This window comes from Onychostoma macrolepis, chromosome 16, assembly GCF_012432095.1.
Source record: "Onychostoma macrolepis isolate SWU-2019 chromosome 16, ASM1243209v1, whole genome shotgun sequence".
NCBI lineage: Eukaryota > Metazoa > Chordata > Actinopteri > Cypriniformes > Cyprinidae > Onychostoma > Onychostoma macrolepis.
Genome location: NC_081170.1, coordinates 8642784 through 8659113, shown reverse-complemented (window position 1 = coordinate 8659113; position 16330 = coordinate 8642784). Strand labels below are relative to the sequence as shown.

The 16330-nt window shown below is 36.8% G+C and overlaps 1 protein-coding gene across 3 annotated transcripts in view; it reads right to left on the bottom strand.

Annotated features, from left to right (window-relative positions):
* Window positions 1-16330, bottom strand: part of si:dkey-22o22.2 (neural-cadherin) — a 120349-nt gene that overhangs the window by 56045 nt on the left and 47974 nt on the right. For all 3 annotated transcript variants that reach the window (XR_009266505.1, XM_058747742.1, XM_058747743.1), the window contains exons 2-3: window positions 4029-4217; window positions 653-878 (exon numbers count right to left, since the gene is read on the bottom strand). Coding sequence is in view for 2 of the 3 variants with exons in the window: in XM_058747742.1 (XP_058603725.1) it covers window positions 653-878; window positions 4029-4217 (415 nt within the window). In the remaining variant the exon portion in view is untranslated. The remainder of the gene's footprint in view (window positions 1-652; window positions 879-4028; window positions 4218-16330) is intronic.

The following is a 16330-nucleotide window of genomic DNA, read 5'->3' as shown; positions in this document are numbered from 1 at the left end:
GGCAACCTCCTGCCATATAAATGCTGTCAATGTAAACAAAGCTTTAGAATGCACTTGCTTTTGTAGACAGCAATGCAATTTACGAGATTTTAGAAAAGGGCTAATGTCTCTACAGTTACAAATGGGAAATAATGCATGTCTGAAATATCTAAGTTGTTCTTTGTGGCTCGCGTCCCCTGTCATCTCCCCCTTCCACACTCTTTAACTTTAATATGTGTCTCTATTCCTCTCTTTTTAATATGTCTCTCTTTCCATGATTAGCTGTCCTCTCCTCCTTCACACAGATTATTATGCTCAGTTCTGTGCCAGTGCCCGAAGGGGGGAGTTCAGACACTGCTCTTCATGTTTATCCAGAAGTTTCTTTTAATAAATATTTGAATTTGAACACGCTTTCAAATTCAGAGCCTGGGGACAAAATGATGCATCTGTGTTCCCCCTCTCTGCCACAACCCCCTCTATTCACTCCGTCCCCCCTCTTTCAACCTCCGCTATCCCTCCGGGTGAATTGTTTCATGCAACAGATGACACATAAAGCTTTGGAGTTGGCCATGTTCACACAATCCTTTTCTTACCCTCTAATGAGCAGCAAATTCTGAATCTTTTTTACATGTTGATGCACACAAACACGCCCACTAACACTTCCTGTACTCACGCTTGGCCCACCCCGGTGCTCTCTGGGATGTAGATCGTGTAGGTGGTGTTGGTGAACTGAGGGGGCCGGAAGCCGGCCAGTATGAACACAGAGGCGTGCGGACCCCTCCTGCCCTGCGAGTCCACAGCCTGGACGGTCAGTGTGTACTCCTTACTGGGGGTCAGAGGTCGCCCTGTGGTCTTTACTTCTCCTGTTGCTCGGTCCACTTCAAATGAATCTTCTCCACCTGCCACAAAATACACACCCATTTAATGTAGCAAATAAATAAAATAAAATAAAATAAAATAAAATAAAATAAAATAAAATAAAATAAAATAAAATAAAATAAAATAAAATAAAATAAAATAAAATAAAATAAAATAATAAAAAATATATATTATAAATGATATTGTGATCAGTGATGTTATTGTTAATTAAACTAAAACCAAAACCAAGATTACTAAAAATACTTTTCAGTATTTGAAATTAAGCTAAAGTAAGAAAAGAAAAGAAAATGTACTTTTTGTAATCTGTATTTTTATGATGTATTATTTTCCACATTTTTGGCATTAGAATAATTAGATAAAAAGTGTAAACTTATACTCAGAAATGTTGCAGTAACTGAAATAAATTAAGTTGTAGTAATAAATGTAACAATTAAAACTTAAATTAAAATGTAACTGAAAATATAAAAACCTAAAAATGTAAAAATGTAAAACCTAATTCAAGATATGAATATATACATTAATAGTAAATAAAATAATACTAAAATAAGACTGATTATGGTAAACAGAAACTAACTAATATATTATAATTTTCCAAAAAAAAAGTGAATATTTCATTAAGATACATATTATAGCACTGTAGTAGAAACAACCCACCTAACTTTAAAAATGATGACTTGTAACCAATTTGAAACATTGCCTAAAAACTGTGATGTGGAACTTGTTTATAATCACATATTAAAAGAGCAACTCTTGTAAAGTTCAGCTCAAAGTGCAAGAGCATTACAAAGACAAAGTCACAAAAGCCTTGGAGTCTTTTTACACACATTAGGAGTGAGGGACCCTTCTGCCAGCTGTGGTTCAGTGCATCTGCACGTGTGTGAGGAGCAATATGCTCCCCTCCGTTCCTCCTTCAGGACAATAGCAAGACAAGAGCTCATTTTAACTGCTGTCCCCTTGAGCATGTCGCTATTTGGGAGCAGAGGAAGAGGAGGTGGATGAAGAACACAGCTGCTGAGGCGGAGCAGATCTCCCAGCTGTACCCGCTCCGGCTTGCTCTTTCTGCAGCTGCTTGAATGCTCATCTGCTACAAGCAGAGGTTCTGATCCAGAATCATGCTTGATTCTGTCCTTACAAGCTCTTTTCAAATAATTAAAAAGTTCCTGTTAATGGTGTGAAATGAATGATCTATTCCTATTATGTATACTTTGCACCTTATACTGACTGAGAATTGCCCAATTAGACTATTGCAATTACTGTTAGGTGTTTTGTTTAGGGACAGGCAAAAGAACAAAACTGAAAATTCAGGTACAGATTTACATGCTACTAAACAAATAGAAAAAAAATGGATGATCTGACAACAATGATATCAATGTTGTATTTGCATACATATACATTCAAAACTTTGTGGTCAAGATTTTTTAATGTTTCTGTCTCTTATGCTCAAAAAGGCTGCATTTAACTGATGTAAAATACAGTAAAAACACTAATATTGTGAAATATTATTACAATTTTAAAAAGCTGCTTTAAAATTGTATATATTTTTTAAATATAATTTATTTTTGTGATATCAAAACTGAATTTTCAGTCTCCAGCAGCACAAGATCCTTCAGAAATCATTCTAATATGCTGATTTGGTGTTAAAAAACATTTCTTCTTTTTATTAATGTTGAAAACTGATTCATTTAATATTTTTGTGAAAACTGTGATACGTTTCTTTTTTTCAGGATTCTTTGATAAATAGAAAGTTTAAAAGAACAGCATTTGTTTGAAACAGAAATCTTTTGTAAAATTATATCATGCCTTTAATGTCACTTTTGATCAATGTGATGCAATAAAATATTTTTCTTGCATTTATTTGCTTAATGAATTATGATTTGTGTGTTGTACCAACTATATCTGTCTGCACTACAAAGATGGTAGATTAGTCATGTCCAAAGGATGTTGTAAGGCACAACGTACAGTAGAGAGCCTGCAGCCCTTTAGCTGTGAAAATATTCATAATACAACATGGCCTTGATTTTGTTAAGGACAATTTTTCATTAAAATATTAAGCAAATTCATTAAGTGCCACTCTGCAACATAACATGGCTAGAATACCAAACTGACCAATTAGCATCCAGGACCAGAACTGTCCGTTTAATTTCGGTCTTATTTCTACAGAATCAAGGTCTAAAATCTATGCTTACCTGAAACATTAACCCTTTTGTCCTACAAGGACTAGTAATTTATTCTGTCAGCGCAAATCTAGTAAAACTGACAATGAATGACATTCAACTAAAAGACAGATCAAAAAGGAAGAGGAAGAGCGCTACAGGCAACGGCACCGAAAGACAGAGTTTATAAACATCAGAGTGTAATATCACCAGAGACAGAATATTTATAGCAGAGTCTAAATCCTTATGGACCAGAGAAGTAATTTTGTAATGTCACAACATATCAGATGATGAATGACTAGCCATTATGAGAGGTTATGATGTTTCTGAAGATGTCCTGGAGGTACAATAAAACCAGTGTGGCACACCTGTCCAAACGCACACATACACTCACACATATACGAGCAGATCAGAGTTGTATGCTTAAATCACATTTAGACTAATTAGACTGAATTCTAAGTATGCCTCAGATTCATTTAACCTTTGTTGCTCTCTGTGCACTAAATTAAATCACTTAACCACGAGTGAATAACTATGGAAACGGCATGGATTACATTAGTGACTTAGTGCTTTATGCTATTTCTATTACAGTGTTAACCAACTGGCTCATTAGAAAGACACGTCATTGCCATTGTTTCGAAATAAAAGCACGTTTATGGTACGAAAACAAAACTAAGATATCCTGGCAGTTTTTGAATTTCTCTCAAACCTGAGCTAAACGCTCCAGCTAAACCCTTTCCGTTTCAAGGGGTTAAAATTATTGATCAGAAATAAAAGCACGTTTATGGTACGAAAACAAAACTAAGATATCCTGGCAGTTTTTGAATTTCTCTCAAACATGAGCTAAACGCTCCAGCTAAACCCTTTCCGTTTCAAGGGGTTAAAATTATTGATCATGTATGTCTGCATGTGAGACATCAGTTTAATTTCCTTTTCATCTAAAGTGGGCCAGCGTTCTGGCAGAATGATTGTATTGACAGTTTTCCGATGGTCAAAGAGTCTGGCCGTCAAACCCACCATCAACTAAAATGAAGTGAGCTGTTCCCACTGAGCCATCGCCACTTCGGGCCACGAGCTTGTAGACCACAGAGCCAGCACCAGTGTCAGGGCCCACGGCTGCCAGGTAGGGGTAGGGGAACATGGCCCACTGAAGATCTGACAGGTTGGGGAGAGTCAGAGTCAGACGGCACAGGTACCATTCATCACCTGCAGAGAGAGAGAGAGAGAGAGAGAGAGACAGACAAATATGTTTTGAGTTAATAAAGAAACAAATCACATACCAAAAACACTTATTTCACTTGTCTATTTTGAGATATTGTAGAAGTCTGCATTTTATGCTTTACAATAAATAAAATAACAAGTCAGTTATCAGGAAAAAATATCAAATTAAAAGAAGATGCACGAAATGAATGTTTTTTGTTATGCTTTACATGCATAATAATACATAAATAACAACATATGTCTACTTATATAAAGTTCATTCAGTTATTTATTGGAAAAAAATATATAAAATCATAAGAAGATGCACAAAATGAATGTTTTTTGTTATGCATTTTATGCATTACATTACAATACAGAAAACAACAATGTAAGTCAGCCTACAAAATATTAATTCAGGTGTTTATCAGGAACAAATACAAAACTAAAGGAAGATGCAGATTTTTTAAAATGCACTTTATGCATTTCAATACATGAAATAATGTAAGTTTACTTGAAGAAGTTCATGCAAGATTAATTAATGTTTTTTTCACTTTTTTCTTCTGTAAGTTAAATTAATTAAATATTGTCATTAATTAGTAATTATCTTAAATTAGAGATTACTTGATTATGGGAGGAAACTATTGTGGTTTCAAAGGGAACTGAGACTAATTAAGAACTTGGGCTGGAAACCAATGACATAGCAACAAACTTAAACCCCCTCAGAACACCTTAGCAACAAACAGCAAAGATAAAAAAATTAAAAAAGCAATAATAATACAATAGGCCCTAATGAGAGAAATCCAAGGCCTGCTGTCATCTTCCCTCTCATGACACTCTTCTTGTTTTATCCCATTCATTGTCTTCTGTTTGGAGAATGTTCACAATGCTCTTCATAATCTCTTTAATCTCAGCAAAAAAATCGCAAACACATCTACCAAGCCGCAGTGTTGCATCTATAGCCTCTGAAAGCACATCTTCTAATCTCAATACCAGCCAAAAGAGCAGGAGGGATAGGGAAAGCCTTTAGCCACCCTGAGTTCAGTGACGCCTCTCGGCTTCAGACTGTCATTCAGCCCGAGGACGCTCAGCTACAAGAGAGAAATGACATTTCTGTAGAACACGTCATCTCTGACTTCCCCTGTAGGTCCTGAGGAAGTTTGCTGTCAGAGACACGATCCGCTCCCTCAGACGGCCTCGGAAGATCAGACGGAGAAAGAAAGGACTTAACAGAACAGAAATATCTTTTTTGGGGTGTTTTTGTGTTCTCTTTTCTCTGTTGTTTGTTTGTTTCCAGACTTGCATCGTGTTGTTTTTGACATTTCACGCAAAAGCGAGACAAGAGTGAGAATAAGAAGAAACTTCACTTCTAAGCACCTCGTCAAGAGGGAACATACTACCGTTACCCTCACTTCCTGTGTTTCATAGCCATGCTTTGGAGTATGTCAAAAGAGACTGAACGAGGGAGATGCAAGGAAAAGACGAAAGGCACAACGAGAGCAAAGAGATACAAGGGTCGGGGGTTTGGGTGTCTCGCCTCTATGTTTCCACGTCTCTGTGTTGTGATCGTCTGTGGAGTCAGGATGTGTCGTGCCAACGGATGGACTGGAGCTCACGTTGAGCAGCCAGTCAAATAGATAAAACCACATCAATACAAGCAGAGTGAAAACACAAACCAACAAACCCCCACAGAACACTGCACATGTGAAAGTCAACAAAAAGTGACATTCTCTATGCAAATACATGTAAATCCCGTCAAAGTTGCTGTTAGTGTAATCAAATTCTGTGGCTGTCCACTTGCCGCTGTGATTCACTGACGTTTGATGATAATACAGATAAATTATCAGTGGTCTACATGACTGAACCTAGCAAGATGTATGCTAAATACATGCATAAATGTATCCAAATGAAGAGACATCGGCTTTAGCAGCACGGCAAGAAACAGAGTTGTAATGCCTTACTGAATACATTTTTATTCGATTTTTACATGTCAGGAACTGTATATTCTAGTGAAAGGATAATGAATTTGCTAAGCGGAATAATATTCTGTGCTAAAATTATTTGAAATTTATTATAAAAGACCAAAAATATACTGTTGATGAAAACATGATGAGGATAAATGCTGATCATGCACTAACGATGTTTAAATGTAGATAAAATTTCTGCAAATAATATATCAATGCCTGAAACTAATCTGAACAATGCCTGAAACTTTGTATTTCGAGCACTTCCTGTGTTTATTTGCCTCTTTATAATGAATCGCTTGTATTCCAAATTGTAAGTCACTTTGGATAAAAGCGTCTGCTAAATGAATAAATGTAAATGTAAATGTCAAAAAAAAAAAAAAAAAATATATATATATATATATATATATATATATATATATATATACTGTATATGGGTGCGGTTTTTAAAAAGCAGAGGGGGGATGCTTTTAATAACGCACATCATAAACCTGTCTTTTTAGGCAAGTAATATACAATGGGTGTCATGTCACGAAATGTTTTTAATACGACGGAAACTGTATTTAACGTGATCACAATCTATTAAAAACATTGTAAGTTAGATCTATCAATTGTAATGATTTCATTTCCACGGTTATTCAAGCAACGAATAAATTATAGGCCTATAGAGAAAGCGAGCAAAGAACATAGTATCAACGGAGCTTTTTGAAACTCCGAATCAGTTAAACCATCGAGTCGCAAAATGATTTTTGATTTCTATTTTCGAAGCGATCCAATCGGATCGTGTATTGCGAATCATTTGATTCAGAACGCGACTTCAAAGTGCATATCGCGAATCATTTGATTTAGATCGGGACCTCGGTGCGAGATCGTGGGATGTTTTTATCCCTACCGGGGATGAAAATAATTCAGCAGAGGCAGGGATGCATAGACCAGAGGGGGGGAAACCCCCCACCCCCGGCAAATAATGACTATTAACTAATTGTTAAGTAATATGTCATTGTGGTTATAGATTTTGAATTAGTTAGTTAGTCGAGTGCCTCAACAAGTAAAGTCATAACATAATGATACCCATGCAAATCATTAGCTAATGATTAATTAAAGCAGACAACTGGAAGTTTAAAGGCATGGCTTCGACCCAATGTGGTAATTAACATATGAATTTACTTCATTAGTTAATAAAATAAGTTATTAGGTAGTTAATATATTATGACGCATTTAACTGATAACAATATATTGATTACTTACTCTATGAATCATTTAGAATGTTCATTTGTTGCTGATGCAGTAATTGTTAATAAATGGTTTAGTTCTTCATAAGTTACACATTAACTCATGATTATCTGTGCATTTGTTAAGCATGAATTAATGCATATTAGTGTCACCGTATTGTAAAGTGTTACCATATATATATATATACATATATGTATAAAATGAAGAATGAATCCTTATGAATTAACTTTTTCTCAAAATGGGGGATGGTATTGAGTGTTTTTGGAAAATTATGGTTGGCAGACAAGGCAAAGGTAGGTGACTTGAGTGGTGGCGTGAGAGGGCAGACAGACACTTCAACTCTGTCCGACACTGTTTGTGTAATTTAGGGGCTCCACATTTTCATGTATCTCTAAAGATCTGTGTTCTCCATGTGGACTCACAGACCTTACAAGTGACCCAACCAACCTCACACACAGCTCTGTGTGCAGCCCACCATGGGGTGGCCTAAAGGTCTAACAGATGTGGATCAAACCCCAACGGCCAACACCCACACCTGAGAGGCTAATGGGCCACAGGCTCAGTCAACAAACCTCCAGCAGGGAGAGGGCAGTTCAAGGGACACCCGAGGAACCCTGGTGAGGCTTCCAACAAATGGATCTCTGCTCAACTCCTCCAAAACAGCTGTGACAGCATCACCACATCCTGAAGAAAGATAAACACCTCTCGTATTGAGAGAATAAGGGAGGAAGGAACGGGTAAAAATGCTTTTTACCTATGATAGAAATAACAAGCCTGTCTGGTAATGAAAGAGTGAGATTTTTCTATCTGTTTCATGACTGGGCATCTTGCTCTTTGTTTCAAAAGAACAATATGGAATCCCAACTGGGATCTCTTTCTCACCCTGTGCATAAAACACAATGAAACAATTGCTTGATCTATTTGGCATCGCAGTTTGCTAGCTCAGATAACGTGAGAAAAAATCTAAGGAGAAAGCGCAAAGGCCTTCGTGCGTTTGTTTACGCCTCGCTAATCCAAACTAAGCCTGGATGGCGGTGAAGCAAAGCGTTGGATATAATATGCTTCGTGTATAAATAGCTGGTGAATTTCATCTAAGTCCACCCAAAGCTCTGTACTAATTTGAATATCAATACAGAAGATGTCACGGATTGTTACGTTAAAAAAACAACAACAAGACGAAGAGCGGATAAAGAAAGAGGGACGGAAACGGTGCGTGCTGTGTTTGTGTTGTGTTTTTGGCCTAATTTGGTGTACGGTAATTTGGCGAGAGGATGTAACAGAAGCCGATGCCGACTGGGGAAAATTAGATTCCATTCAAAGAGACTTAAATGGTCGTCAGCCGCATCGAACATGTGCAGCTTTTCTTTTGTTACCATGTTTGTCTGCATCTAAAGAGCAACTCAAAGGAACTGGAGGATGGGAAGAATACGATGCGATGCCTTGAGCGGATATGAAGCGATGAATCAATGCTTATTCACTATAAGCGCAATACACAAACGACAAAGGAAAATTGTATTGCTTAGAGTTTGCTGTTTCATGATTTAACAGATTAAAGTTATGTTATACACACACACATATATATATATATATATATATATATATATATACACTGTATATACACACACAAACACTTTATATATGCTTTTAATCTCAAATCTTTGGACAGTAAAGCATTGATAATTTGGTTTGGAAGAATCTGGAAGAAGCAAGAGCAAAATGCATGACTTTATTTCTTCTTCAGAACAAATATAAATAAAATCATTAAGAATTTGAAAATCAATGTGGGTGTCAAGTTAAAAAAAAAAAAACAGAAAAAAAAACCCCATCGGGGATCGGGGGTGGGGGGCACCCCCTCAGCAGAGATTGTGGACCAGGGGCACATACACCGGACAGCAAGGGCACTTTTGTGTTGGACCTCAAAGGGGCAGGGGCTCGTGCATGCCAATGAATTGGATTGATCCAGGTTTTGAATTCAACTCACTGTTCAATGATCTGATCACAGCAGTTAAAGTCTACATTTAGCGTAAATTTCATTCATCTTTTCTTCTCTTTTGTTACATTTATCAGACTAAAACAACTTCTTGAACAAAGAAAAAATGCATGGCCAGACTTGAATCATTCATGAATCATTGTGATCTCATGTGAGTGACATGTTGCTAGAAGGGAGGAATTATTGCCCAGTCCTTGAAAATTGTGTCATTGTTGGTCTGTTTGAGAAGGACTACATCAGCACCAAACCAAAGACTCTGAAAACCATGTCTCTCATCACTCTGAGCCCTTTCTGATACCATGTCCCTGAAGTCCCTCTTGCAGCCATATACAGTACCTCCCTACAGGACCACCTGAACAGATGATCTGGAATTACCAGAGGTGGAAAGAGTACGAAAATATTCTACTCAAGTAAAAGTACCATTACATTAATGAAATTTTACTTAAGTACAAGTAAAAGTACCAGTCTAAAAATCTACTCAAGTAAAAGTAAAAAGTAGCTCATTTAAAATTTACTCAGAGTAAAAATTACTTAGTTACATTTAAAATTTTAGTGGGAGGGAGGCAAAAAATGGAATAGATCAAGGGTGTCAAACTCAGTTCCTGGAGGGCCACATGCAGCCCTGCACAGTTTAGATATAACCCTAATTAAACACATCTGATCCAGCTAATCTAATCATTTAGGCTTATTTGAAAACTACGTGGTATGTGTGTTGGAGCAGGGTTGGAGCTAAACTCTGCAGGGCTGTGGCCCTCCAGGAACTGAGTTTGACACCCCTGGGATAGGCCTATAAATCTCAAACTAGTTGTTTTTAATTAAAGGAATCAGTTATTTAGAATAATAAGACATTTGGGCTGTTACCAGGCAAATTAAATCAGTATAAACAAAATTCATCTTTGCAATGCAGAGGAAACACAGAAGCTTCATCTGAAGTGGCATTTAGATGTATTTATACAGTTTAATGCAGGACATGAATTAATTGAACCTGCAGTTACAAATGTAGAATTTTTTATTTTTTTTGATATGTAAGACATAAAATGTTGAATACTCATTTAAAATTATATATATATATATATATATATATATACAAATCAAGATACTTTAAATGAGTAAAAGTAGGTGTAGGTGTCACTGTTGATAAGTGAGTCATTGCGATTGAACTGAATCATTTAAGCGGTTGATTCATTCAGGAACGAAACACCGTCATTGCTCAGAGACACAAAACTGTGCTATGGTGGCTGTTTGGAATTATTTTTGTTGTCGAAATAAAGCAAAAACAGGTAATATGGTGTCTAAAAGGCAAGTCTATTAATTAACTTCTTGCTTATATGTAGGCTAGTCATGCTGATTTTTGGAGAAAAAAAAATGGTACTCTTCGTGTGATATTGATTTACTACATGAAATGATACAAATATACACATTTTCTGCCCTATATCTTCAATTTTGTGATCACACTAAATGCATTTTAACAGACTGAATCACGCAGTGAAAGAACACACTCTAAATGCGCGCGCGCACTACTCTAATCTACTAGTGTTTTGTTTGGTTTTTGCAAAATACTGATAATGTCAAATCACACATCGTTAAAACAACAATTAGGATATTATCGCAGACGATATATATCGAACACCCTGCACCACTGTCTTTTTGGCTAATTTGTGCAAAACCTTTTGCTAAACTGTCAAAGCTTCATTTTAACCACCAATGCAACAATGCAAGTCTTTACTTTACCTCTACATGCTTGCAAAGGGTTGATGTCCAGATTTTATAAGCTGCTAGTTTGGTCTCCTAGGCAAACACAGTTTACACTGCATAATAGAGCATAAATATGGCCAGGGGTTCACTTCATTTCTTTCAAGTAGAATACGATGGGGTTTGGTTTTCAGCTGGGTCTGCACCACTAGCATCTTGTCCGTCTGCATCTCTGTTGTGATTTTAGCGCCAGGTTGTTCTCCTGCCCATTATTTACTGCAGTAGTTTCCAGGGAGCGATTTTATTTTATTTTTTTAACTCAGTAATTAATGTGTTTTAAAATGTAGCGAAGTACAATACTTCAAACAAAATATACTTGAGTAAAAGTAAAATTACAGATTTTAAAAATTACTTTAAAAAGTAGAAGTACACAAAAAAGCTACTCAATTACAATAACGCGAGTAAATGAAATTCGTTACTTTCCACCTCTGGGAATTCCACACACACACAAACAGCATAGGGAAAGACTTGCAGGTGTCTTGGTGAATGACAGTGTAGGCCAAGTTGTCATAGTGACTGGGACAGTGCAGGTGTCCCCCTGAGTCAAGTCTCCGCTTTGCAGGGTTAAGTCTTTGTGACATGCAAACAGCACGCCGGTGAGCTCGCGTAATTGCCTTGTCCTTGCTGGGCTGGCAGAAGCGGTTTTTGCGTTGCGATCTAAAAAGAGAGCTCTTTTCATGCTCAATTAAACACTCAACGATGTATATCTCATTGTTGTTCTGATGACATGCTTTTCCAGGGATGTAATTAAGTTTTCAAATCAGGGCCTTTGTCTTTTTCTCTCTCTGTCACCCTCACTCATGAACTGCACACTGAAATTACTCCGGGTGAGACATCTCAAAGAGTGAGAGATGTGCGAAAAGAAACTGATTTTTAACACTACTTTGGGTTTTAGTTATAGTTATATCTACACGAAACATCAGCAGACACACAATATCCGCACCGAGCTGCTCCAGAATTTGTTTTTAATCAGGCAAAGACCAACCCTGTTCAGGTGATCTCGAAGCGATTGATTTGGTGTGGATCCAAGCATGTTCGCCATCTTCATATATGCCTAAATGCACTGAATGAATGAGAAAAATGCATTAGAAATGCTCTGAACGAGCCAGGAGTGAAAACGATGTCTCACACTGAGCAGGGTGAAAGGACTCTAGCTTGATGAACCAAACACCCAAACACACACACAAAGGGAGAGAAAGCATGACCGTTAGTGTAGGTGTGTAAGTGCATACTAATCTGTAGGCAGTGACAGAGGGCAGTGTGTGACACAGACAGGGCCTCATTATTGAAGTACTGTGTGTGTGTTTGTAGACTGTGGGGGCTGTTCTGACCCAGCCAGAGCACGAAAGCACAGTGCATCCTAATTAATGATCTCGCATTGTGGCCCACTTTTAGTCATACCATATTACACACACACACACACACACACAGTAAAACAATTTCACCCTGACACTGTTCTTAAATCAATGTTTACTTAATTAAAATATAACTGATGCCATTGTTTTAATAAATTATTGTTGATTGCAAACCATAAATGTTTTTGTTTTATACTACTGTTCAACATTTTGGGGGCAATTCGATTTTTAAAATGTTTTTGAAGTCTCTTTTGCCCACCAAGGCTGCATTTATTTGATCAAAAATACAGTGAAATATTATTACAATGCTAAATTAATTTATTCCTGTGATCGCAAAGCTGAATTTTCAGCTGTCATTTTTCCAGTCCTCAATGTCACATTATTTTTTTAGGATTCTTTGATTAATAGAAAGTTTATAGCATTTATTTAAAATAGTTAATTTTTTTGCAAAAGTCTTTACTTCTAATAAATTTACTGAATAAAAGTATTACTTAAAATATTATTGACCCCAAACTTTCGAATGGTTGTGTAACTTAAGCTATACTGGATATCATCTCGCATTATCAATAATACTGTTAAAGTAACCCTTGGTAAATATGAGCAAAGGCGGCTGTGAAAATGTATCTGCATTGTTTATCCTTTTTATCTTTCATTCAAAAAATTCACAAAATTCCAACCTATCATTGAAGTAAAACAATTGAAAGTGGGGGGGAAATCTCATTGTGAAATAAATGCTTTCTCTAGTTCAAGTTGGCCACAATTATTGGCACCCAATTATTGCAATGTCCTTTTCCCAGGGTAACAGCTCTGAGTTTTCTCCTATAATGCCTGAAGAGTTTGGAGAACACCTGATAAGAGATCAGAGACCATTCCTTCATACAGAATCTCTCCAGATCCTTCAGATTCACAGCTCCATGTTAGTACTTCTTCTCTTCAGGCCACCCCACTCATTTTCTGTAGGGTTCAGGTCAGAGGACAGGGACAGAGGCCATGGTAAAAGATTCATTTTGTGCTCAGTGACCCATTTTGATGTTTGTTTTGGATTGTTGTCCTGGTGGAAGATCCAACCACGGCCCTTTTTCTAACAGAGTCAGTCAGGTTTTGATTTTTTATCTGTTGGTATTTGATAGAATCCATGATGCCATGCATCTGAACAAGATGTTCTGGACCTCTGGCAGAAACATTAAAGATCCAGCAGTATATTTAACCGTGGACATGGGGTACTTTTTTATCCCTGTTTGTACTAAACTCATCTGGTGGGTTTGCTGCCAAAAAGCTCTTTTTTTCAGTTTCATCTGACCATAGAAGTCAGTGCCATTTGAAGTTTTCCTTGAAACCCTCCCGAACAACATGTGGTGATGCAGGGGATGTCTGATATATATTTTTTTAGGTTTCTGATCCCAAGACTCAAGTAATCTCTACAATTCTCCAGCTGTGATCCTTGGAGAGTCTTTGGCCACTCAAACTCTCCTCCTCACCGTGCAGATTTTTAACATCTTTTGTTGATTGGAACCTCTTAATTATTACCCTGATGGTGGAAATGGGGATTTTCAATGCTTTAACTTTTTTCTTACAGCCACTTTCTATTTTGTGATGCTCAACAATCTTGTTCTGCACATCAGAACTATATTCTTAGGTTTTACTCCTTGTGATGGATGATTAAGGGAATTTGGCCTTGTGTTCCTCATATTTATAATCCAGTGGAACAGGAAGTCATGGCTGGACAATTTCATGCTCCTGGTCACCCTGGTGTGCTAAAAAATGTAAATATGAATGGGAATATACTTCAGAGATATTTTACTCATAAGAATTTCTAGGGGTGCCAATAATTGTGGCCAACATTCATTGGAGAAAAACATTTATTTCACAATGAGATTTTCTCCCCACTTTCAACTGTTTTACTTCAATGATAGGTTAGATTTTTGTGAATTTTTTTGAGTGAAAGATCAAAAGGATAAACAATGCAGATATATATATATATATATGTATTCTATTTATTTTTCTGATTAATAGCAATTAAAAGCATATAGCATATGGCAATACAGCCACATCTCTATGAAGCATGTTTTACAGAGAGAAATCCACCACAAAGCCCGTTTTAACATGCTGCTTCTCTCCTCCGCACTCATTTAGACACAGATGTTGAAAAAAAAACATAATTCACACACACGCTTCCACGCATCATACACATTCACAAAGTTTCCTGCAGGTTAATTAAGCCCATTTTTCACCGCTGATGAGAGCACGCAGAGAGAGAGATGAGGGGAGGAACTAAACACATATAATTATGTTTCCTCTGTTCTGTTGATTTCAAACTGACATCTGTGTGGGATGTTCTTACACACACACACACACACAAACACACACACTGTCCTTGTCTCTCACTGACAAATGCAACTGCTCTATTCTCTTCTATGTTATATCAAAGCTTGGGCATGTTGTATATTTCATACACTGTCATCTAAAATACAAGCAATACTGCACCAGGGGGAAAAAGGAAAACAGACTTTCAAAAAAACGAGAGAGAGAGCAGCGGAGCTGTTACACAGAGGAGAGAAACCACTCAGATAAATGCAACAACGCTACTAAGAGATATATCCTCCATCTTAGTGATGTGTTTTCTCTCTCACTCTCGCTCCCCTTTTTTCTTCTTGCTGTTTATTTCCTTTTCATTTCAGCGGCTGAGATCTGATTGAAAGCCTCGAGGCTGTTTGTAGACACACGTCCTCACTCCGCAGTGAAATACAGCGGGAGCCACCGCGCAGGACAGCACAGCGCTGACCTAAACTACAAAAACACACATGCGCCGCTCTAAACCGGTCGCCAACTGTTTCTCCTTTCTTTGGAAACTGGACTGAATTCAGACCCATACTCTTAAAAATAAAGAAATGGTTCATCCAAATCTTCTGAATTTTCTCTGTATCAAGATTCTTCAACTGGTTGAATTTTCAGGCTCATTGGAGTTTAAACAAACTTGGTGCTACATTCAGATCAACATATTGGTCTGCAGGTACTTTAAAGAATCAGTAGGTTTTCTAATGAACATAATGTTCTCATTGAACTCTTTGGATAATCCAGCTAAAACCATCTTAAAGTCAACATGAAATCAACAAAATGTTGACAAAATGTACCTTTTTTACTATCATCAGTGTGCATTATAAAATTTTTGCTTCTTTCAACAACTTAAGTTACTTAAGACTACTATAGTTACAAGTAAGAATTGCTGATGGTGCCTGCTTTATACAGTACAATGCATTCTATTCTTTTCTTTTTAAATTCTTTTTCACTTTTATAATTGCAATGGTTACTAAGCATTGTGGTCAGTAATATTTTTTAATGATTTTGTAGTCTCACAAAGATTGCATTTATTAGATAAAAATAAAAACAGTAAAAAAAATAGTAATATTGTGGAATAATTACTACAATTTAAAATTACTGTTTTCTATTCAAATATATTTTAAAATGTCATTTATTCCGGTGAGCGTGATTTCACCAAGTACAACATGTTCCTGGATCAACATCTTTGTTGATCCTGGAACGTCATTCCAATCAACCAATCAGAATTGAGGGATAACTTTTCAGGAAATGTAAGTTTTAGGCTTATGATCAGGGTTAGGTGTTTCGACACCCTTGTTAATCAGCTATCATTTCTCACTGATTTTAGGAATAAATTATGGGTAGGGTTAGGTTTAGGGGTAGAGATTGGGTTAAGTCTATATTTTTGGACAATAATGTTGATCCAGGATCAACAAAAGATGTTGATCCAGGAACATGTCTTACTTGGCAAAATCACGGCGACCCATTTATTCCTGTGATGGCAAAGCAATT